At 33.0% G+C, this 23488-nt stretch overlaps 4 protein-coding genes across 5 annotated transcripts; 3 read left to right on the top strand and 1 right to left on the bottom strand.

Moving 5' to 3' along the window:
- Window positions 1-5100: 5100 nt before the first annotated feature.
- Window positions 5101-7717, top strand: LOC106664161 (putative ATP synthase subunit f, mitochondrial). The gene is made up of 4 exons (XM_014389618.2): window positions 5101-5279; window positions 5348-5446; window positions 7397-7513; window positions 7586-7717. The coding sequence occupies exons 1-4, from the start codon at window positions 5201-5203 to the stop codon at window positions 7612-7614; spliced, it is 324 nt and encodes a 107-aa protein (XP_014245104.1). The 5' UTR covers window positions 5101-5200; the 3' UTR covers window positions 7615-7717.
- Window positions 7704-11536, bottom strand: LOC106664145 (protein BUD31 homolog). Its single transcript, XM_014389606.2, has 5 exons — window positions 11402-11536; window positions 11189-11303; window positions 8159-8281; window positions 7925-8091; window positions 7704-7853 (listed from the first exon to the last, which is right to left on the bottom strand). The coding sequence occupies exons 2-5, from the start codon at window positions 11280-11282 to the stop codon at window positions 7803-7805; spliced, it is 435 nt and encodes a 144-aa protein (XP_014245092.1). The 5' UTR covers window positions 11283-11303; window positions 11402-11536; the 3' UTR covers window positions 7704-7802.
- Window positions 11537-11560: 24 nt separating this feature from the next.
- On the top strand, window positions 11561-13776 carry LOC106664132 (28 kDa heat- and acid-stable phosphoprotein-like). 2 transcript variants are annotated; one of them, XM_014389578.2, is made up of 6 exons: window positions 11561-11697; window positions 11890-11987; window positions 12049-12126; window positions 13184-13308; window positions 13366-13517; window positions 13579-13776. In XM_014389578.2, exons 1-6 carry the CDS (start codon window positions 11688-11690, stop codon window positions 13638-13640), a joined length of 525 nt encoding a protein of 174 aa, XP_014245064.1. In that variant the 5' UTR covers window positions 11561-11687; the 3' UTR covers window positions 13641-13776. The 2 variants fall into 2 exon arrangements, with proteins under 2 accessions (XP_014245064.1, XP_014245072.1); XM_014389586.2 differs by having other exon boundaries at window positions 13187-13308.
- A 1925-nt stretch (window positions 13777-15701) lies between these two features.
- Window positions 15702-19667, top strand: LOC106665229. Its single transcript, XM_014391502.2, has 2 exons — window positions 15702-16156; window positions 18293-19667. Exons 1-2 carry the CDS (start codon window positions 15819-15821, stop codon window positions 19572-19574), a joined length of 1620 nt encoding a protein of 539 aa, XP_014246988.1. The 5' UTR covers window positions 15702-15818; the 3' UTR covers window positions 19575-19667.
- Window positions 19668-23488: the final 3821 nt, after the last annotated feature.

Below are 23488 nucleotides of genomic sequence, written 5' to 3' on the forward strand. Positions count from 1 at the left end.
TTTTTGGCAATAGTAGCACTGTCATTGTCCAGTATGTTTTAAAATCAATTCAAAACAATAAAAATAATTAAATCTTTTTGTATCTTTTGAGTTAAACTTATCTGGAAACAAATGTAGTTATTTTATTTGACATTGGAGCCCAATTTTAAATTTCTAATATTGATTATACTTATTTAGCGAAGTCAAAAAGACAATTTTTTTAATATTACTGAGAAAGAAAAAAATAAAAATGATTTAAAATACGCATAAGGGGTTATTGTACGAGCTATGACAATTTACATAGCTCGCTACATAATTTCATAATTTTCGCATAACAATTGAAATCCTCATCGTGCAATTTTTCCTTATTTTTCAATACAAGAGTGAAGTCAGCTTGATAATTATTCTACGTTACAAATATTGCATTGCCAAGTTAAAAAGAAAAACTGTACGTTAGCTCAAACTGGTTGATATCTCTGATTATTAACTTTTAAAAAATTTTATTATACTTAAACATACTTTAAAAAAAACGTATAACTAGTTCCTTTTTTAATCATAAGGTTTTTTCTTTAATATATTATTGTTTTGAAAAGTCATTTAATGTAAATTGACCTTTTTTTTTAAATTGGTACCTTTATAAATAATTTTCATTTCAATAAATATATCATTGATTCAGTTAATTCCATGAAATTTTTGCCAAAAAGGGACTTTTTTAAAATAAATTTAGCATTTAAAAAAATACTATCTTTTACTGATGCCCTGATTTAAATTTCCAATTAAAGACTGAACATGTGACGTGTATAATTCTAAAACCGACTTGTAATGGTTAGCCTTAATTAAGTTTATTCAAGAGATTTAACTACGTAATAAGCTCATTAGGAGAGATGAAAATTTAGAATGATTATAGGAGTTAGTTTCACCTAGTAAAAGATACGAATATGAACATCCTTTCTAATTTTCATTTTTGTTTAATGGCAAATCGTTTCAACTGTACATTTTTGTTCCTATGTCCCCCCCCCCCCGACTATGTAAATAACTTTTTATATACGCGGTATCTTTTTGTCTTTTTTTAATTTTCAATGTTACTGCCATTATGTTTACAATATTACGATGTATTCGAATAAATTGAAACACTTTTTAAATCGACTAAGAGTGTGTATGCATAAATTTTATGTTATGCATTATATAAATAAACATACATATACATATACAACTATTTCATAAGTATATATATATATATTGTTCAAGGCTTTAGCAGCCAATATTTCATCTGTTGTTTATATTGCCTTAAAAATATAGATTTGTAACGTTTTACCAACATTGATAAAAGAAATAATAATAATGAATAATATTTTGGACTTATATCGGAGTACTGAAATATTTAAAGAATATGGACATTTACATTTAGCAATGAAGACCATGTAAAAAATTATGAATAGTTATACTATGTAATCAATTATTTAAATGATCTTAGTTTTTACAAATTAGTTTACTAAAAAAAGACTAATGCTTGGTTTTCAGCTATACATACGTAGCGGGAAAATACCTTATATCAAATGCATAGTAAAAGCACTGAGTTCGCAAACTTTTAAGTTCTACAACGTTTATAAGTAATTATTTTTTGTATATTCAGAGAATTATTTAAATAAAAAGGTACATAATTAAGCTGCGACTGAAGCTAAGTGTTCAACTATGGTCTTCTGATTGCTGGTTTGAAATTCAAAAATACAAAAAAAAAATATATATAAAAAAACTTAAAAACTTGTCCTTCCTGTATTGTTCGTTATTAAGGTGCAATTTTAGCTTTGTAAGCGTTAGCTTGCAGTTGTTATATTCAAATAAAATAGATTTCATTATTGTCAAGGCCTTTCATGGCTTAAGTGTGGATTTACTCTTTTTAACTTTATATTTAAAGTTTTTTATATATAATACAAATTAAACAAAATATTTGGTTTAAAGAGGATCGAATTATTGAAAACACAGGCCTTAAAATTGCCTATAATAATGAAAAATGAAAATAGTTCTGTGTTAGCTACACTGCTAAGTGTTAATGGTATTTTTAAGTGTCGTATGAACCTAGTATATTTTCATGGTATCATTTTCCAGTAAATAAATTTATGTAATTTAATGAATTTGTACATTAGTTGTAAAAAAATTTAAAAAACATCAATTTGCAATGTAAAATTATTATTATTTTGTTTTAGTTTTGTTCTTTTTATATTTTATGATTGTTTGTTCGAATAGATACTTAAAATGTATGTTTTTATACACAATTTATTTTTAATTAGTATCTAATATAAACCGAAACATGTATAACTTTTTTTTTCTTACAGTTAATGGGAGGCATGTGCATTGTGCCTAAATTTAACGATCATTTTTGTAAAGACACTTAAAATGAAGATATACTACAAATTTAAAAAAAAAAAATTGTATTTAAAAAGAATCTTACTTTGCATTATTTTTAAAAAGACGATGTTTAATATTTTGAATAAACCAATTCACTCCCTTATAAACCATGGTTTCATTATCTTATTTTTATTTTGTTTTAACCTTCTATTCAAAGATTTTAAAACATTTTAAAATAATTTCCAGGATGAGGATGGCTTATTGTGGATCTGCAAACAACATACACGTGCATAGAATTGAGCCTCTTGTGGCAGGCTGCGATTACTCTCTGCTGTGTTTTGACAGTACGGGGTCTGAACGGCATCCATCTTCCTACAGAAGTAATTCTCTGTGGGGCTATCGACATCTGGTCATTTCAGCCCCCAACCTATAAAGTTTTTAAACCTAGACGTACATATTACTTTTTATTTACAAACCATTTAATCAAATATAGATGTGGAATACTCAATATTTCTCCATCACCCGTTTAGGAATTTTTTCCCCTTTAGCACTTCAACTTAATAGCATTGCGCTGATTTTTTTTTTTTTTTTTTTTTTTTTTTAATGGAAGAAGAAAGCATAATGCTATTGCAAGACAGTTGCTGTTGTCTCCATCTCCTTTAGACATATTCAAAATTGATCATCTGTTAATGTATTTTTTATAGCAATATTTTGCTGGAGCGTGTAAAAATATATCTGTTCGAGATTTAAAAAAACTCTTTTCTGTTGAGTAGGATTTCGTCTTTCAACCATTGGGGTGTTTTTGTGAGTAGTCTCTATGCTTGGTATACATTCCTAGGATATATTGTGTTGTGTTCATTAGATGCACAAGACTCCAGTTATATTTTTTAATGTGGCTATAATTTATGGATCCAAAAAATGGATTTGAACCGGTCTTGTTCTTAGGATCACTTTTAATAATAATTGCTGCTGCCAAATTCCCTCAGGACCTGGGCTTCTAGTATTATGCTATTTCTAGATCCCAAATTTGATAGGGTATTTAAGCAGTTCCAGACTAGTTTTTAGATGACCTAGCATGGAGAGTTTTTAGAGCAGTCTATCTGAGAGTGATACATTGCACCCTTGAGATGTTTGTTATTTATTTTAAGTGCACGTTTCTATGGCTGGTAATTTGATTTGAAAGACGGCAAAAACAAGCGTGTGGAGATATTTCCCCATCACCTTCTACACATATAATTAATGGGGTACAGTATTCCGCCATTGACTCTCCCACATTATACATTCATGCTAATAAATACATTCACTCTCAACGGTCACTAGGGGACACAAAAGTATCAGTCTTATATACAATTACACAACCCTGTTTTCTTCAAGAATTGGAATAGGGGATCCATTTACTCATTGCAGTACTCAAACACAATTCTCATATTGAGTGGCATTCCTATGCACTCTCTACATGGAGCCAAGGAATTGCATCATTCAATTAAGTGGGAGTGGTGGGACACATCGGACAAACTTTTTCTGCAAGCCGGACAAATAAGCAGGCTATGGCCTGAAAGTAAGTGTCCGTATGGTCCCTTAATTGGGTAAGGATGAACTATGAGTCATTTTCTCTGAGGGCCATCTATTGACAGTGCTCTTGATATGTGAGAGCTTCTCTGCCGATTAAGCTTTTTTTAGCTAAGAAAAAAATGATAGAAATTAAATGGTCTTAAGGTCAAATTTAATGAATCATTAAACTATGAAATTTTAAATATTTTCAGCTGAAAAATAATATGTACACACATCCATCGTCCTGCAGAAGATAGTAGAGGGGGGGCTATCGACAGTTGGGTTATTTCAGCCCCCAACCCCTGATGGCTTTAAACCTAGACATATACATATGTGCTCTCTATATGGTGACAAAGAATTGCACCCTTCAATTAGGTGAGACACATCGAACACTTTCTCTGCATGCTGGACAAAGTAAGTGTCCATGTGTCTACCTCGCATGGCCTATTCTTAGTCAGGTAAGGATGACCCCCTCTACTACAAGTCTTGCATCTTCAATGGTTTGTCTATGATTTTTTTCAAGTGTGACTTTAATATCACCACAGACCGCTGAAGATCATAAAATGCGACAGCTAAAACCAGTGAGAATAGGCAAATCAGATTGATCGGAATTGACCAAATCACACGTTCATTATCTAGACAAACTGTCTTAAAAATTATTTAGCCTGATTACATTCGAGTCTGCTTATAACTGGTTGCTTTGTCTGTCAGTCGGTTTGTGATGGTGTGATCTCTCTTCTGCAAGTCAGATCCTTCAAGGGCTGTCTATCGGTCAAATTTGATGAACTATTAAATTGAAAAATTTTAAATGTTTTCGGTTGAAAAATTAATGGCAATTAATTAATAACCATTAATGGCAATTTTTTCTTATTGTAATGCAAATTAAGTGGTGTTCAAGTTTGATATCAGTTACAATTAATTAATTTTTCATCTCAAACAAAAAAACCTTGATTAATTGTAATGTATTAATTGGTCAAGCGGACCACGAAATTAGTGAATTTGATATCAGTTTTTATTACGATTTTTTCATACCCTAAATAAATATTAAACAAATCGCCCCCTCCAAAATTTTCAAAATTTAATTTAAGATTTAAACATTTGACTAATAAGAAATATCTTTGTTTTTGTAAAGAAAGTTGTAAAACTTTTGTGGAAAAAAGTAAAAAAAAAAAGTGAAAATATTATTTTACTAACTATAAATTAGGTTGGCAACATTTTTTCCTCTGAACTTATCAATTTCAGGGTTTTCTGCTAGGTTTTGTCTCGGCCTCGGATAAGTTTAGATTTCGTCTGAAAACCGGAGGAATAACGGAAAAAAGGAAAAATGCGCTTTGGAGACTACCCAGCAGAATACAACCCGAAAGTTCATGGGCCGTACGATCCAGCCCGATACTACGGAAAGCGTAAGTCAAATTCAACAATTGGAGAATCCGTTTGTAAAATTTAATCAATTTGGGTTTTCTCGTTTCAGCCGATACACCATTTAGTCAGGTGAAATTGGGCGAACTGGCATCATGGGTTTCACGAAGAAACAAATCACCTTCGGCCATGATGGGTGCTTTTAGTCGAGGTATAAAAAAATAACCATTTCTTTGATTAATGCTAAGTTATAGGTTCACACGAACAAATATGTTAGGAACTGGAACCTAGGATAAATTAATTCGATTAAGATCGACCATGACAGCAATTTTTGTGAAATTTTTAGAGATTGTGCCAGTTGGTTTCTAGATGGTCCCATATAAATTTCATCCCAATCGTATACACAACTATGTATATCTCTTAAACCATGGCTCAGTCGGTGCCTTTGGTTGAGTAGTTACGATCGCCGACTTGGGCCTCGAAAGTTGTGGGTTCAATTCCAAACTCTATTATTTTTCCCCCCATTGGTTTCACTCTTCTCTCCTTCCTTTCTTTACCTCTATTTCTTTTCTTTTCTTCGGGTTTTGGTATTTACCCTTCCCAAAAATACCGTGGTGCTCAACGATTCCCTGCCTTTTTCCTTAACCCACCCCATTCTCCACTGAGCAACGGGACCAACAGTTGTCGGCTGAAGTTTCGACGGTAACAACCATTTGTTGAATTCTTAAGAAATGTTCTGGAATGGGTTGCTTTCTAAATGAATTTTATTCTAAATGGATTAACATATGGCTCTTGCAAAAAATATAATTTTTTCAAAATTAATTTATTTTATTGCTGTCTGTACAAAATATACATTGAGCAAATTGTATAGTTTTATACAAATCTGACAGATCTGTCAGACCAGGCAGTGGGGAGAGAAACCAACCAGTGCTGGAACTCTCTTTTATTTAATTGATGGTGACTTAGAAGGGAGCATTGAGGATAAAAAATATTAAAAAACTATACTGACCACCCACTTGTCTGACATGTGATGTGCCTCTTTTTCCTTTGTTTTGTGTCATTTTTGAATGTCCTTTATCCTATCTCCTTTAGAATAGAGCCCCTTTAAATATTGATTTATGGTCTTTGCGCTGATCTTCCTATATTTCGATTTGCCTATCTTTGCTGTTATTCTGGCACTTTTCAGCATCTCGCTATCTTCAGTGGTTGTATCTGTGTTATTAGATCACTTATGTAATTTAAAATTGTAGCAATCTTTTAAGGGCTTTTTTTTATCAAAGTATTATTTATCTTTCATTGGGGAATAGGAATTGGTGTTGTACAGACCGACCAGTGAATATAGTTACTCAATTAGTTAACAATAGCAGTTACTCTTGTTCTTACTAAATCGTAATATTACCAAAATAACATACAGACAGAGAAATCTGAGGTGGTAGGAAGCTGAAACAAATCTAATCAGAAATGTAACGATGAGGAGCTAGATTATTGACCTGCTGGAAACATGAAGTCTTTTCGGAGGATCTACGGAAGAGGTCAAACACAGAGAAAACTTCCTTTCGGTTTTCGCCGAGCTTTCGACAGTTTTTATACTGTCATCTTCAGAGCCTGTTTTATTATTTAATTGTTTCATGTTTTTAATCAATTTATGTTTCATGTTTTAATTGTTTTTTTTTTTTTAATATGATAATAAAACAGGCCCTGAAGATGACAGTATAAAAACTGTCGAAAGCTCGGCGAAAACCGAAAGGAAGTTTTCTCTGTGTTTGACCTCTTCCGTAGATCCTCCGAAAAGATTTCACTAATCAGAAATGTCCAAACTACAGGTTCATAACTGCAGATCTTTTTTTTTAACCCTTCACTTTTTTTCCATCAGATAATTAATCAATCTATTCCAAGCAATCTGTTATACATAAAATTGACTTACTTTAACCAAAAATTAGTTATATTCAAAATGATTTTTTTATGTAGAAATATTTATAAAGTAATAATCAGTACATTTATGAGCGAATATACATGGTGGTTTGCGTTAGTGTGAACATATGTTGAACAGGCACTGGGAATGACTATACACATGAATTTCGATTTGATATCTTTTAATATATTATTATTAGTTTTGATATGGTAATCATAAGATTTAAATTTTTATATTTTACATTTACAGCTTACTGGAGATGGCAGCACAAATACATTCAGCCGAAAAGGGCTGGCATGGCTGGATTAATGCATGTTGCATGTGGTTCAATGATAATATTCTACTATCTGAACTACGGTTCAATCAGTAAGTTTCTTGTGGTTACAAAACTAACTGATTTTGATAATTATTTATCATTATTTTTTTTTTCATTTGCAGAGGGAGAACGCAGAATGCGTTACCACTAAAATTACCAAGTATAATTAAAGAAACGAGCAGGCAATTTAGGAAAAAACCATCATTTTATTATAGTTTTGGGAAAGTGAATAAAATAAAGTTTAATTAAAACTCTCTTGTTTATTTAATTATAGAAATACAATAAGTTATCACGAGACAGTGTTTTTTCTTAAATGTTAAATTTGTCAATAAAAAGTATTCAGCCGGAACATCCTCTACAGCCACAGTGAATGCACTCTACTATTTTTCCCTTAGAAAAAAATACAAGGATACAATTATTTTCCTTTCTTTAACAAATGTCGGTGAAAGTACAACACAAACCTCTTCCAATTTAGCTTTGGGCACTCTGCATATACAACTGGTTCCGAAATTCGTGTCCCTGGTTTGAATGCACCTTAGACAGCAAAGATTTTCGTATCCTTGTTTCTTCCATTTGGCTATTAAATTTCTATCGGCGATGTTTTCGTTAAGGCAGTGGTCATACAATTCTGAAAAAAAAAATATATATATATTCTAGCATGTTTACTACTTTTAAGCGATTATACACACTCTTACCTTTACTAATCGCTTTTCTTCGGTAGAACAAGTCGTATATATATCGGGATTTTTGATGGTGAATTTTAAATATTGGCCATAATGATTCAACCTTTCTTTTCCCCTCGTGTGGCTCAGTTTCAGCTAAAATTACAAAGTCAAACATTCTAAGATTTTATTTGATCAACAAGAAACTTTTGAAAGAATAAAATCTAATAGTTTGGTAGCAACTGTCTTAACAGCTAGGAAACCCATTCTTGTGTAATAAAGGCCTCAGAACTTCTGAGAAGAGTTTCTGTACCTGGTTAAAAGGTTATGATTTACTGAATGATCTAGATCCAGAGCTTCCCCTAACTAGGGAGTCATTGGCGAACGTTAAGAAAAATTAATAATTAAAAAAATAAACGTAGAATGAATAAATAAAATTAAAATAACTACAACAGTAAGTACTGAAAATCAGTTTTTTTAGTTTTGCTCAGTAGGAGTCGTGTACTCTAGACATGCTTTAGCTACGAAACAAATGCCAGCTTCTTTTAAGAAAGTTTTGGATGGGTCTGTTCAAATGATTAATTATATGAAGTCGTGACCATTGAAGTCAAGACGTTTCACAATACTATGTGTTGATATGGGCAGCCTTCATCATTCCCTGCTTCATACACAAGTGAGGTGGATATCTCATGGGAAAGGGCTTTCAAAATAACAGGAATTACATTCTGAAGTCTTATCTCTGTTAATGGACCACAATGTCAAATTGGCCAAAGTTTTCAATTATGAGAAATGGCACTGCATACTACCGTATTTAGATATTTTCATTAAATTGAATAAAATGAGTCTTTCTTTGCAAGGGAAGAGTATCACATCTTTCAATGCCTATTAACAAACTTGCTCTTAATGTTTCCAAATGCTACACAATTACATTCTCTCATAAGAAACAACCTTTTATTTATCTCTATACTCTCCATGATGCTCTTTTAACGCGAGTTGAGGTCGTAAAGGATCTTGGTGTACTTTTTGATCAAAAGCTCAAATTTAAAGAACATATTTCTTCAATAAAAAATAGATCTATGAAGATGCTAGGTTTCATCATCCGGAACAACTATGAATTTAAAAATCCTTTATGTTTTGTCTATCTGTATAAAGCTTTTGTACAACCCATACTAGAATATGCTACACCTGTTTGGAACCCATTCTATCTAAATTATCAAAAAATTCTTCAATCTGTACAAAACAAATTTTTAAAAAACTTTCCTACAAACTCAATCTTCCTCCGAATTCTGCCTACCCTGGAATCCGCTCTGAATTTAAACTTTTCGAACTGGCACTAAGAAGGGATTACTTTGATATTGTTTTTGTATTTAAATTATTAAACAATCTCATTGATAGTCCTTATCTCCTCTCTCAACTACAGCTACATGTCCCTTCGTACTCTCTTAAAACCTATAAATTATTTTATATTGAATCCCAAAGCTCTAACTACATGCTCTCTTTTCCTCTACACAGAATGATGATCAAGAGTAACAACATCTGCAATAGCATTGACTTCTTCAATAGTTCTGTGCAATCTATGAAAAACCTTATCCTACAACCTTAGTTGAATGCTTTTATATTTTATACTATACAAAATTATTACAATTTATTTCATTTACTGGTTCAACTAATTCTTGCACTCTAGTCTTATTATATATTTACAAAGAGCATTACTTTCATTAAATATGTACCTAATTATTGTAGTTTCAATTGTCTTTCAGCTTTATTTTGTTTTCTCTGCCTTATTTGGTTAGTAATTATGTATTTCATTTTTGTTGTTCAGTTTTTACTCTTTAATTGTATTTTTATATTTATCATTTATATTATTACCATGGATATACGTCCTTATTCTTTTTATATATATTATTTGTATTTTTACATATATTATTTATATTTTTTGTTATTGTAAAATGTCTTTTTTATAGTGGATTTCAATCCGTAAATAAATAAATAAATCAATGACAAAGTTCTCGCCTTCAAAAGAAAAATCCAGTTTTGGATTGAATCTGTTGAGGAGGAGGTGGAGTGTTTTCTTGTGAAAGGGGCCCGCTGGATAGACATGATCTATATAATAAATAATCTTGCCAAAAATTACATTTCCCATTTTTTTAAAAATTTCTGCATGTTGCTTAAAAGTTATTGAGAATGGGAAGAAGAAAATGGATCAGTAAATATTGTTTACACTAAACAGCAAATCCTTGTAATTTCTCAGTTAAATATTACAAACTCAGTGTATTTTTGACTTGGTGAAACAGAATCCATATATGTTTAGCGGTTATGATTGACCATGTTAATTATTTCAATTAATTATTCTTTTTATCTAAGGTCTTGGTTGAGATGAACTACTTTCAGCTCAATACTCCGCTGTTCTAACCACGTGAGCTATCGTGACTTTGATTCACTCAGACACTAACTTTTTCACCTCAACCAAGACATTAGATAAAAAGAATAATTAGTTGAAATAATAAATATGCTCAATTATGACCGCTAAACATATATGGATTAATATAATAAGTATAGAAGTAATCACTTCATAAGTCGCTGAGAATTGAATCCTGATTACATGACATTTGAAAAAAAAATTTGAAAGGTTGTAGGTTGGGATGGAGTGTTGGTGTACAAAGGAATCGAAGTCACAACAGCTCAATTGGTTAGAACAGCAGCGTATTGAGCGAAATGTCATAGGTTCGGATCCCGCTCATCACTAACTTTTTCATCTCAATCAAGACCTTAGATAAAAAGAATAATTAATTAAAATAAAACAGAATATTGAAAATAAACGATCAAGATGATCCTGAAATCTTCACATAGTGTTATGTTGCCTGAAACATCTTGCTGATACCTGATGCTTGAATGTTTATGTCAATAGTTATACAGATTATAAAATTGACGATAACGATTTATTTTTTAGCCGAATAGTAAATATCGTGTAGAACGTAGGCCAAGAAAATCACATGAGAAATCTTAATATATTTGTGTTTAGATAAAAAAAAATGTTTAACATTGATTAGACAGGGATGGTACCTTCTCTCATTTTTTGTTCCAATTCTTCCAAGGTTGGTTCTATGAGTTCCCATCCGTCCGGTGGAGGTTTTTTGCTCCTCCTCACTTTGGGCATGTTTTAAAAACAATAATATTCCTATATGAAAAAAAAAGATTTAAAAATTCAAAACCAAAAACACCACAAAAGCACCGCGGCACAAAGTACAAGGTAAACAGTACTCGTGGTAACCTTACGGATGGATAGCAGTCTACGTCAAGACTGCAAGGCTTTTCTTTTAAATTTATTGCCTTTTCCCCGTGGAATTTATTCGCCGGAATTTCTACATTAAAAAAAATAGACATTTTGTTTTTGTAATTGCCCCAGATAAGGGAAGTCGAGGAGTAAATTTTTTGGAGACGTTTTTCCGGAAGGTTCCACCCCCGGGCGGTTTCCCGTACGAAACTGTTAACTCGTTACTTGGCTTTGATATTAAAGTTATTTTAACCTTTAAAATTTTAGTTCCGACATAAAACAGAAGAAATGCCGAGAGGTGAGTTTTTAAAGGAATTCCTGCTTGTGCCAGGAAGTCAGGGGGGCTGAATTGAGCACAGGGTTTAAAATCAAACGTTCTCATGATGCGACATACTTTCCTTGTTGTAACCACTTGTTTTTAGGCCCGACGCTCTATTCTATCTGGTAAACTTTATTTTCTATCTTACATTATCTGGTTTTTATTTTCAAGGCAAGTATACGAACCATAAAGGAAGGAGTAGGAGGTTTACCAGCGCTGAGGAGTTAGAGGAACAAAGAAGACAAGATGAAACTTTCAGACAGAAAAAGGTAACTTGCCCAAACAATTTACAATCTTGTGTCATCATATTTACAATTTTCTATTTTCTAGGCGGAGCCGGGAATGGAGTCGAGCGATGAAGACGAAGAGAAAAGCGGTTCTTCTGACGAAAGTGGAAGTGAAGGAGAGGTAACAATGGTTTTCCCTCATAACTAATACTGCCAATACCAAGCCAATATTCCAATGCATTCACGTGTTGTATAAGAGTGTATCAAATTTAAAACAGGACTCATTTAAAAAAAAAAAAAAAAACTAACTATTTTATTAAGCTATCGGGCTGGTACAAAAATGATGCAGGTTTTGAATAAAATAAAGAAGATTTATTCGAAATATTTTCCATCACAATCTATACACCTTTGCCAATGTTTAAAGCACTTTTATTGCACTGATATAAAAAATATGTATTCACAATAAAGTCGTGGAAGACTTTCTCTAAAAATTTTATCCCTCAATAAGAGATCAAAATGCCTAAAAAAGTGGAAGTCTGTAGGCAAGAGGTCAGGTGAATACGGGGGATGCGGCAAAGTTTCATATCTTAAAGTCTTAAAGGCTACGCTAGGTTGGCCTTACGACAAATGGCCTGGCATTATTGTGAAGAAAAATTAAAGGAAAAAAAAGGAGGGCGGGAGGGAGAGAGAGGGAGATTTCAGAAGCAATGCTAAAGCATTTCTCAGAGTGTGCAATCTGATAAATTGGTCGTCAGCCTGTTTCATGGCTTTTGTGCGTCCCTATCCTAGTCTCTGATTACATATGATCAGGAAAACCTAAAATTCGTGCTGCGTACCGCTAACAAGTGCAATGACACGGGTTACTTGCTCGCATTTTACATGTTACATTTTTGTATGTTTTGATTCTTCATATTAATAAAATAGCAATAAAGGCATTTTTAAGGGATTAAAAAATGTTCCCTCCCCCATGTAAACATCAAATCATTCGTGGGGATTTTAAATCAAATCAGGATTTAAGGAGTTTTATCTCACAATTGGCAACAAAAGCAAATACTTTCTGCCCAATTATAATTAGTAAATAAGTTTTTAAGTAGTAAAAAAAAAGTACAAAACATTGTCCACTTAATAGAGAAATCAGAATTTCAAAGTCCACCGGCTTTTTCGTGAAGCAGTCTCATAGTCTGAATTAATTAGGGTCAAGACGTGTTCAGATTAGCTGAATAACAGAAATGTTTCAGCAGCAGAAAGCAAAAGGAGTCGAAAATCTTATTGAAGTTGTCAATCCGAATCGGATGCCGAACAAGCCGAAAAAATTGTCCGAAGTGACCGAGGAGGTGACACCGGAGCTAAGCAGGAGGGAAATGTAAGCGTAGTTAATATTCAAAGCTTTTCCATTTCATGCTGACTGATTTGTCTTCAGGGAAGAAATTAAGAAGCATAAGATGAGAGCACACTACCACAAGCTCCACGCCCAAGGGAAAACTGCCCAGGCGAAATCTGACTTAGCCCGGCTGGCAATTATAAAGCAACAAAGGGAAGAAGCGGCAAAAAGGAGAGAAGCTGAAAAATTAGGTACATTTCAATATTTTAATTAGAAAAAATTGAAATATTTATTTATTTATTTTTTTAATAGAAAAAGAAGCTGGTAAACAAAGTAAAGTGGCGGAGATGCAAAAGGTGCTGGGTAAAAAATAAAACTAAGGGATTTCATTGGTTGCCAACAGTTCATTGAATCACTCCTGTACAAACAAAAACCTGAAACAAATCTCTTTGTTAATAATAAAATATTCTTTAAACTTCAAGATTGATAAATAAACGTATTTACATTTAATGCTATTTTCAAATCTGTATTATTGTACACTCATTCTCATGACAATTTGGTTTGTTGACAATTGTTATCTAAGTTTCCCAAATTTCTCTTTAACAATATATTTCATATAACGCAGCAGCGGTTCTGTTGGAAGCCGAAGAAATGTTTCAATTCTACAAGTTACTAAAATATTTTTGTTCTATTAAATTTTCAAGATTTTTTAAATTTTTCTTTTTTTACTTTTCATGTAAAATATAAGATAGTTTTTTGTTTTGTATTATTTAATCGCAGTTTGACATTTGTAGATTTCCCACCAATTCTTTTTAATTTGTGCTTTTGTTTTTGCCATTTCTATTTTGATGTAACGTGAGCGATTGAATTATTGTGATCATTTGGTATGTATGATACAATTATTTTGAATTATTTATGTTTAAAACATTTTTCAAAATTGAGAGGAATATACATGTTTTATGTGTAAGAAAATATTAAAATGATATTTTCATTTTAATGTATATTTTATTACTCATGTAACAAAATACCTCAATTGTTTACAGTAACAAGTAAAACTGTAAATAAACGAAATGATTTTTTTTTATAATTTAAATTTTCTTTTGTATTTCATTTGAGAAATTATTAATTTTTTTTCAGTTATAATCAATCTGATCATTCATATTAAATTCAATGCATGGTATTTCAAATCTGTCTTCGACCCTGTGCAGAATCAGTTTAAAGGATTAGAAATTACAACAGCCAAATCAACACTTGCACCAGGAAAGAAGTACGCGATGTTACAGTTGACAATCACATTTAACAGTTCTTACGAGGCTCATATATGTCAGACAGATTAAAACTGCAAGGGTAGCATAGAAGACAGACCAGAATGATCTGAAAACTGAACTACATGTTCATTGTCTTTGCGATTTTCAATAAGAAATCATTTATAAATTAAATATTGTAATTTTTATAATAATGAAGAATATATGAAAACCTAGTGGCCTGTTGGGGCAATTCTTCTGGAAAAAAGGATGTGGTCTGGTTTTTACTTTCTGGGTGTCCTGAATGCACAACCACAGGTTTGGAAGAATCTATAAAATATAGACCAAACAGACTTGAGGGAGTTTAGTTTTTATCTACTGAGGAATGCGAATATTCAGGTTTGTTATATTTTTGTTGGGTGAAGAGTAGAAACATTATTTAAGAAGGAAGAGGAAAATAGATCGGAGAAGGCATCAGCTATTTGTGGATCAGTGCTTAAGACCTTATTACTAGTTCCTACTATGGCTGGTTAACGGTCGAAATTGTGTTTTGAATTTACTTATTTTGAGAAATTGCTAGGACTTTCAGTAATTCACTTTTGAAGCTTGTTTTAATGAAAGTCAAAAACGATTATAGCTTGTTTTAGATTAACTTTCTGTAATTTTTTGTTTGTTAATTTCTACATGTGTTCTGGTAGAGTGAAAAATCCAAAAAAATATTAAGTTTTGGAGGAGGTTAAATGATATTATAAACTAAATCTCCATTTCCACACTAAACACACCCTTGACACATACTATACAACTAACCCTATTGAGGGTTGATGGGGTACTTGATATTCCGCCTTCAACCCTCTCACATCACATTCACTCTAAACACAACTTTTACCCATACTGTACAACTAACAGAATTAAGGGGTCGATGGGGTACTGATACTTCACCATAGACCCTCTCACATCACACAATTACGCTAATAAATACATTCACTCTCAACACATCAACCCTCTCTTTTGTATATTTTATTACATATTTTATTATTATTATTATTATTATTGCTGTTATTATTTTACCATATTTATGAAACTTAGAATATATCTAATATAAGTACATGTAAGGGGGGTTAAAGCCCTATTTGTGCCTTTAAAATAAATAAATAAATATTTTTAGAAAAATGGAAAAAAGAGAAATTTAGTTCTGTTTGCAAGTGTTACCTTCTTTGAAGGTTTATTGTTGACTTTTATGAATTTCGTTTCTTTCCTCGGAGTTTCTGCTTTATTTTTAATAGTTTTATATTTGTTTTTTACGTGAATATGACTAGCCAGGCCGAAGGAGAGGGAGAAAGGGCCAGGATGACGAGTCAGACGAAGGATGACAGTTCGGACGAAGATGGTAAACGGGTCAAAACTCGGACGAACAGCATCTACCCGAGGACGTGCAAAAAATGTTCGACCGTGTTCAAAAACAGGCACGCCTTCTGGAACCACCGGGTCGTCTGTTCCGGGGCGGTGATCATCTGCGAAGACTGCAGCCACGTCTACAGGTCCAGGCTCGCCTTCTACGAGCACAAGTGCCAGAATCGCAAGACGGGCCAGGGCTGCAAGAAGCTCACGAAGTGCATCGCTCAGGGATGCGAGAGCATGTTTTTCAGGTGGGGAGATTTTCATGTTTATCTGGTCACTGGACAAATTTTGTAGATTTCCTTTCATTAGAACTGCTAACATTGTCAGCAAAAGTCAGCTGAAGAGTAGGAGATTGAGGACAGCCTCAGGTAGGATAGCTTTCTTTACTGTGTATAGGTGGCTCCAGACATGCGATTGCTGCCAAGTCTCGAGATTCGCAGCCCGGCATTTGCCAAATAGTGTACTTATATATACATGCGGTGTTGTACAACCACCTTGTTTGTCCGGAAACAGCAAAAATTCACCAAGTGCCGTGTGAGTCCTCAACTTATTATCAATTATGATGGACAACAGTGAAATTGTCATTGCCGCAGCTGCGATTACTGTTTTGTGTAGTGGCTACAAACTCAGTCACAGATTACTATTGTCCCATCTTACTTGTGATCCATTTTCATGCATCGAAAACCTTGTTCTGATTTTTGTGATTTGGAAGAGAAACATTTCAACTTGTTGGTTGAGCTTGGTACAGGAACTCCACGACTATTATGTTGGGCCAGTCTATTCCTAATTGACAGAAACAATGATCTATACTAGTTAGAAATAGCTTATTGTTGAAAAATAAATAGCGGTGTTGATTGATGATTACAGTTGATATCTGAATGTGCTTTGGGTAAGTGGATGCTTTGAGTTTGGCTACTTCACAAATAATTGTGCACTTTGAAGCAGACAAGAAAACTGACAATTAGCCGAGCAAGGCGACCACCAATATTGTTGCTTGGCGAATAACCGGGCACCCATTTTCACTAGTCAGGATTCGGCGAACCTTTGCTCGACATTTGGCGAATCCCGCATGTCTGGAGCCACCCTAAGGTATAGGACTATTGTGCTCATCCACTCAAGGATTTCTTCATGGAGTGCGTAGGTTTTTTATTTATTTATTTATTTATTTATTTATTATTATATATTTTTTTACAGGGTTTTTTTTGGGGGGGGGGTTGATGAATATAATTTTTTCCTCAGCTGTGATCAAACTATGTTGGAACAGCTTATAGCCATGCCTTGTAAAGTTCACTATTCCTTATAAAACAGCACTTTCCTTGGCACATCTACTTGGGTACATATAATGTGTTACGCCCGACTGTTCGCCTCCTCAATTTTAGGACTTTCCTTCCCCAAAAAGTAAGAAAAACTCATATAGGGTCAGAAAATTCTATTTTTTATAAGGTGCACTTCTACCGTGTCGCTGACCTAGAAGAGAGAGCGATGGAAGCCGCACAGTAGGGTTGGGCACTTGGATCGGCAGTGGAGACAGCGAAAGCCGTGTGAACCCGGCTCGACGGACTCGTGGGGGTGGGCAGGAAGTAGGCAAGTCGAGTGAGAGGTGAAACAGTGAGGAAAAAAGGGCAACCAAAGGGGGAAAAACAAAGAAGCGAGGAGCATCTTTTTCTTTGTTCAGTGTGAAAAACTGTTTTCCCCACTGGGATCAGCAAGACACAACCAAGCAGGAGCTAGAACAGAGAACGAGACAAGGTTCTCTGGTGAGGTCCAACTTGTTGAAACCATTAGTTTTTTTGCCTGACTTTAAAAAAAAATTTTTTTAGGATACTCCAGGAAGTTTGATGTTAATTTTGTTTGCGAGGCCTTCATGTAATAGTTATTTTGTAAATTAAACAGTAATTAAAAAGAGTTTTTGTTTTGTTTTAATTTAAATTGTGTCATTTTTTAAAATTTATTTTGTAATTACAACTTCTGACGAATGTATGTGTGGTGATTTTGATTCATTGAACCAGGTGAACAGTGGGGTCTGAACAAAAATGCTCGTAGCTCAGGGGAACTGCCTTCGATTTTAGGCTAGGATGTTTGTGGTTTGAGTGCGCTGCAGGGTTATTTGTTTTTTCTTTTTTTCTTTTGATTATTATTATTTTATTTATTTTTATTATCATTGATTTTTGTTTTGTTGTTTTGTTTTCTTTCTTTCATAGGGATTCACTATTTTCCCAGGATCAAGTGGTCTGGACTGAGTGTCAGGGTGAAAGTTAAAAATTAATAAACTTAAGAAATGTACAATACAATATGAAGCATTTATATTGTATATTCTTAAAAAAAAATTATTAATATATATTGTAATATAAATAGTAAAAGAAAAAACAATCTTTTGTCATTAGGAGGACAGAGATGCTTAAACACATGGAAGCTGTTCATTTGAACAATATCAACGATTCAACCCTCAGTTTTTCTTCCATTCAAGACTTTGAAAAATGGAAGGAGTCTGAATCGCAGAAGAATTTCACCTACTTTAGGAAGCAGAGAGGCACAAAACGATTAAAGGGTACAGAATACACTTCCTTCGTCTGCCAGTTTGACGCACCGAATCGTAAAAAGGGCTCCAAGATTCCGAACTACAGCTGCCCTGCAAGGATGCAAGTATTAAAAAATGAAAACGGTGAGGTTTCCGTCCGGTACATATCCACCCATAATCACTCCCTGACCAGGGCCAATTTAAAATTCCATCCTTATTCCAAAACGGTTGTGAATTACATAAAAGAACTTCTGATCGACGGAGTCAGTCCAAAAACAATTTTCAAAATATTAAAAAGGAAAACGGAAGATACTGATTTTTTGCAACTTAAAGACCATTCGATCACTGTCAAGTACATAAATAACATCAAATATCAGCTCAAAGTCAAGGGCGAGTTGAAGGAAACCCCTCCCAGCTCAAAGTGCTATCACAAAGACGGTACAGAAATTCCCGTTAGTTGTGTGATATCACTATCTGATTCTACTTGGATAATAGTTTCTCCTCAGGATCAAAATTCAAGTTGTGTTGTGGAAAAGTATCATTTAGAATGTCCTGAACCAGATAATTGTTTTTATAGGTGCAATTACTCTGTTTGTAAAGGACTTTGCAGTCACATGTACTCATGTTCTTGCTCTATCGGTTCTCTTTGCAAACATATCCACAGAGTACAGTCTCTCTGTAAGAGAATGCAGAACAAATCTCGCGATTTGATTAAAAGGGAAACTAAACAGCATTCGAGAATGGAAATCATCATTGAAGAAGATGATTTTGTAACAGAAAAGACTACAAATTGTGATATTATTCCACATGATAACTTGGAAGATATTGATAGCACTTATGATGATGATACTCTTTCTGACACGTATAGAGAAAATAAAGTTGTCAAAAATATCTACTCAGTGCCAGAAGAGCTGATACAAATTGAGTACAGCGATGCTCTGGATGATGTTTTACAAGAAGACGAAATACCAAACTATGACCTAAAAATTGGCATTAGTGAAAATGAAAAAGATGGTGAGCACCGATCTGCCGGTGAAGATCTGTTACTCAAATTGACTAATGCTTACAAACTCGTGTCTTCAGGTGTTTTGACCCAAGCTAACAAAGTCCTTGAAAATGCGCTGAAAGAAATGTCTGAGCTAAGTTAGCTTTGGTTTTTCTCAATAGGTAAAATCCAATTAGAAAATCTGTGATAAAATTAATTATAGATTTAATTTATTATATATATATTTTTTAAATATATTTGTACAGAATATATGCTTTAAAGTTTAATTAATATTTTTTGCTTGTATTTTGTGTAATGTTTGTTTACCTTTTTATATTATTTATTACTTAGGATGGGTAGTTTTTGAAATTTTTTATACTACAATCTAGTTAAGTAGATGTTTAATAGATAGCATATTGACTTTCTTGTCTATTTTCTTTTTTTATTCGTTGTTATAGTTTTTAAATTGTGTTGGAAAAAAGTGGGAAACGCAGTTTCACCTAGTCAAGTAGGATATTAGAAAAAAGTTTCACTTGAAAACCAAACATTTTGAAAATCTAAAATCACACAAGAATTTAAAAATTAACTGTATTAGTCCATCTGATTATGTAAAATGTTATATTTGATTCTTAACATTAATTTGCCATGATTAACAAGTGTACTTATTTTGTTGAAAGGTTTGTGAAATTTTTTTAATGCTTTGTTTTGTTGTAAATTGTTTTAATGTTCACAAACAGTAAGTTGTGTCCTAGACATTTGTTTTATCCCTTTAAATTAGTTAAAAAGTTACAATAAGAATTTGATTTTGACCAAAGTCTTCCTTTTTACACTGTATGTTTTGTTTATAGACGAACTAAGATGATCAGCGATCAAACTGCAAATAAAAGTACATAGGTAGAGGGATTAACCATTAACCACAAAATTTACTAAATATATGTTCTATTTTTTTTAAAAAAAGGGGGAAAAAGAGTTATGTAATGAAGTATAGAAGAGAATGAACTATCTGTGATCTTTGAATTTAAACCCAAAATAATCTGATTTTGTACAATCTATGTCTGCAGGCATTAAAAAAAGTTGTGTTTTTTTACTGAAAATTATGTGTGTTTCTTAGTGTTCTGTTTTCATAATTTGTTGAAATCATGAAGAGTGGTCAAGAGGTCTTCAGGGCATAGAACCCATGTAGTTATGTAAAAAAGAATTGGTTCAAGCACTGGATTGATTGGGAGAGGTATTATGCGATTTTAATTCCCATTTAGAAAATAGGGAGAAATGGAGTGCTCAGTTGATTGCCATCCGTCAGAGGTCGTCTAGACATGCTATTATTTATTTATTTTTTACTTTACAATGATTTTCTGTATTCCCCAAATTTATTAAACTTAAATGGCCATTCTACGGAACTTTCAGCCATTGAGTTAAGTTGGTTTTTTAAGTTAAAATGCAAGCTGCTATTCCTTAACCATACTCCTTGGCAAGAAAGTGGGGTTTCAATCTGTGCTTTGTGTAACCTGAATGTAGATATTGCCATAGGGACACAACAAGCTCCACAACCCAGCTAATTGATTATCTGATGGAAAGAAAAGATTGGAACTAGTAGAAAATCAAGGTTAACAAAAGAAAGAAAAACACTTCTTTATATTTATTTGTATCATCTACTTAAGATCTTTGTAGTGTTCGAAGTATTGGAGGTCTTGTATCTAAGCTTATTAGTAAATTATTTGTTCAGTCTTGAAAAAACCCTGTTTATACCTCTGATACGCAATATAACTATTGTTCCCTGTCAGGTTTTTTTAAAAGAGAAGATGTTTCGAAAATTACAAAAATTATTCTGTGAAAACTAAGTTGCAATCAACTGTGACCATTTTTAGGAAGATGATAAAATATATTTATTTATTTCAATTAATTATTCTTTTTATGTAAGGTCTTGGTTGAGATAAAAAAGTCAGTGTCATGAGCGGGATTTGAACCCACGACTTCGGCTAAATAAATAGTAAATTAACATTATACAGCATGGTAAATACCGTCTGCCGTTAGTTGAAGCTACATCACTATACCAACAAAAATATATGAATGAAATGTGTAATTGAAAACTAAAAGGTAGAAAATTTCTAATGCCGCTGCTCTACCACTTTAGCTATCGTGACTTCGATCCTTTCGGGCACCAACACCCCTTCTCAACCAATAACCGTTCGAATTTTCCCTCTTTTTGCCATTTTCAAATGTCGACTTTTTTATTTCAACCAAGACCTTACATAAAAAGAATAATTAATTGAAAGAAGTAACATGGTCAATTGGCCACTAAAACGTAAATAGGTTTATATTTATTTATTTGAATTATATTAGCAAATTAAAAATAATTAACTAAAATTAACTATAATTATACAATTATTATTACTTTGACATTTTTATAATTTATAAATATACAAAAGGGTTTTTCTTTTTATAAAATTTCGTTAACCTTGAGTCTCACCTGGAGAAGATTTGAGTGCGCGCGTGCGTGCGCGCGCGCGCGCGCGCGCGCGCGTGTGTGTGTGTGTGTGTGTGTGTGTGTGAGCGCACTTCGTGCGTGAAGTGTATGAAAAAAAATGAAATCTACAGGTTATATATTAATAAGGAGTTATAATTTAATAATACGTATTTTTTCACATAAACCCTTTCCCCGACAATTGAGAATGCTAAACCTTCAATACCCATCAGAATTGATGGTTTAGTATTTTCTTTCGCCTTGAAAAACAAAATTATTTAATATATGCATAATAATATTGCGATGGGTCGAAATCTGTGTCGAACAAATAACGTACAGAAATATTTTAGGTTTTGTTTTAAGTCTCCCTATGCTCTAGTAAGTTGTTGGGTTCAAAGCCGTCACGGGTCTAGCCCGGACACACTGATAAGATGAACAGGAGAGGGAAATAAGTGAGTGGGGAGCAGGAGTGCTAGACCAGCCTTAGCCGGAACCAGATCGTTATGATATTAAATTTTCAGTAAGTCGCTCACATAAGGTTTGTCCCTGGGAAAGGACCTTAAAAAAAATTTCTTTTGTATTTTTGATTACCACTGATAAATTGGAGAGGGTCTTGGTGTACGTCTGGTGTTTTTTCCTTAATTCCTTATTTCACCATACTCGCGAACTCTGCAAGGGGAATTAAATGCACCTCGAAGTAGGAGGTGACAAAGCTTAGAGACAAGACCTGCAATACGAATAAGTTTAAAAAACAAACCCCAACAGTTACTTCTTTTCAAAATCGTGGTTGGTCCACTTGAATCGCTTTATCTGTTACTTTTAGTAATTAAGAATTTACACAAATTATAACCTGTAATGATTATTTACCAGAAGTGGCCATTAGTACATAGGGAGACTTAAATCAAAACCTAAAAAAATTCTCTGCATTATTTATTTGACAGACGAAATTCGCAGAATGGGATTCCCTGCTTGTACCTTTAATATGCTATATAACTGTCGTTTCCCGGCCTGCAGTAGGTTTTTTTAAGAAGTTGTTTCGAAAACTACAAAGATTATATCACAAACCGAAGTTGCAATCAACTGCGATTACCCTTAAAAATATGCTAAAAAGAGATTTATAGGAGGTTTTTCTTCTTCTTTTTTTTTTTTTTAAATTGTGTTAACCTTGATTCTCCACTAGAGAAGCTGGGATTCGAGTGTGTGTGTGTGTGTGTGTGTGTGTGTGTGTGTGTGTGTGTTTGCACGTGCGTGCTTACATAATAGGCAAAAGACGGATGTTACTGCAAGATGAGTTGGTTTGAAAAACTTTTTTAACACCTTGCGATAAATAAAAAATTAAAAAGAACTGTAAATACAATTCGTATTATTGCATAACTGCGAATTTAAACTACCTACAAAAAAAAGTTTATGGTGAAAAAATGAAATCTAAAGGTTAAAGTTTTCTCGATAAGGCGGTATGAATTTAATAACTCCAATTTTTTTTTAATAACAAAGACCCTTTCCACGACAATTGGGGATGCTAAACCTTCAACACCCATTAGAATTGCTGGTTTAGCATTTTCATTCACTTTTAAAAGAAGACAAAATCATTTAATATTTTTGTATCATTAATTATT

The sequence above is a fragment of the Cimex lectularius genome, unplaced genomic scaffold (assembly GCF_000648675.2).
Source record: "Cimex lectularius strain Harlan isolate CLEC.00 unplaced genomic scaffold, Clec_2.1 scaffold1, whole genome shotgun sequence".
In the NCBI taxonomy this organism is placed as follows: domain Eukaryota; kingdom Metazoa; phylum Arthropoda; class Insecta; order Hemiptera; family Cimicidae; genus Cimex; species Cimex lectularius.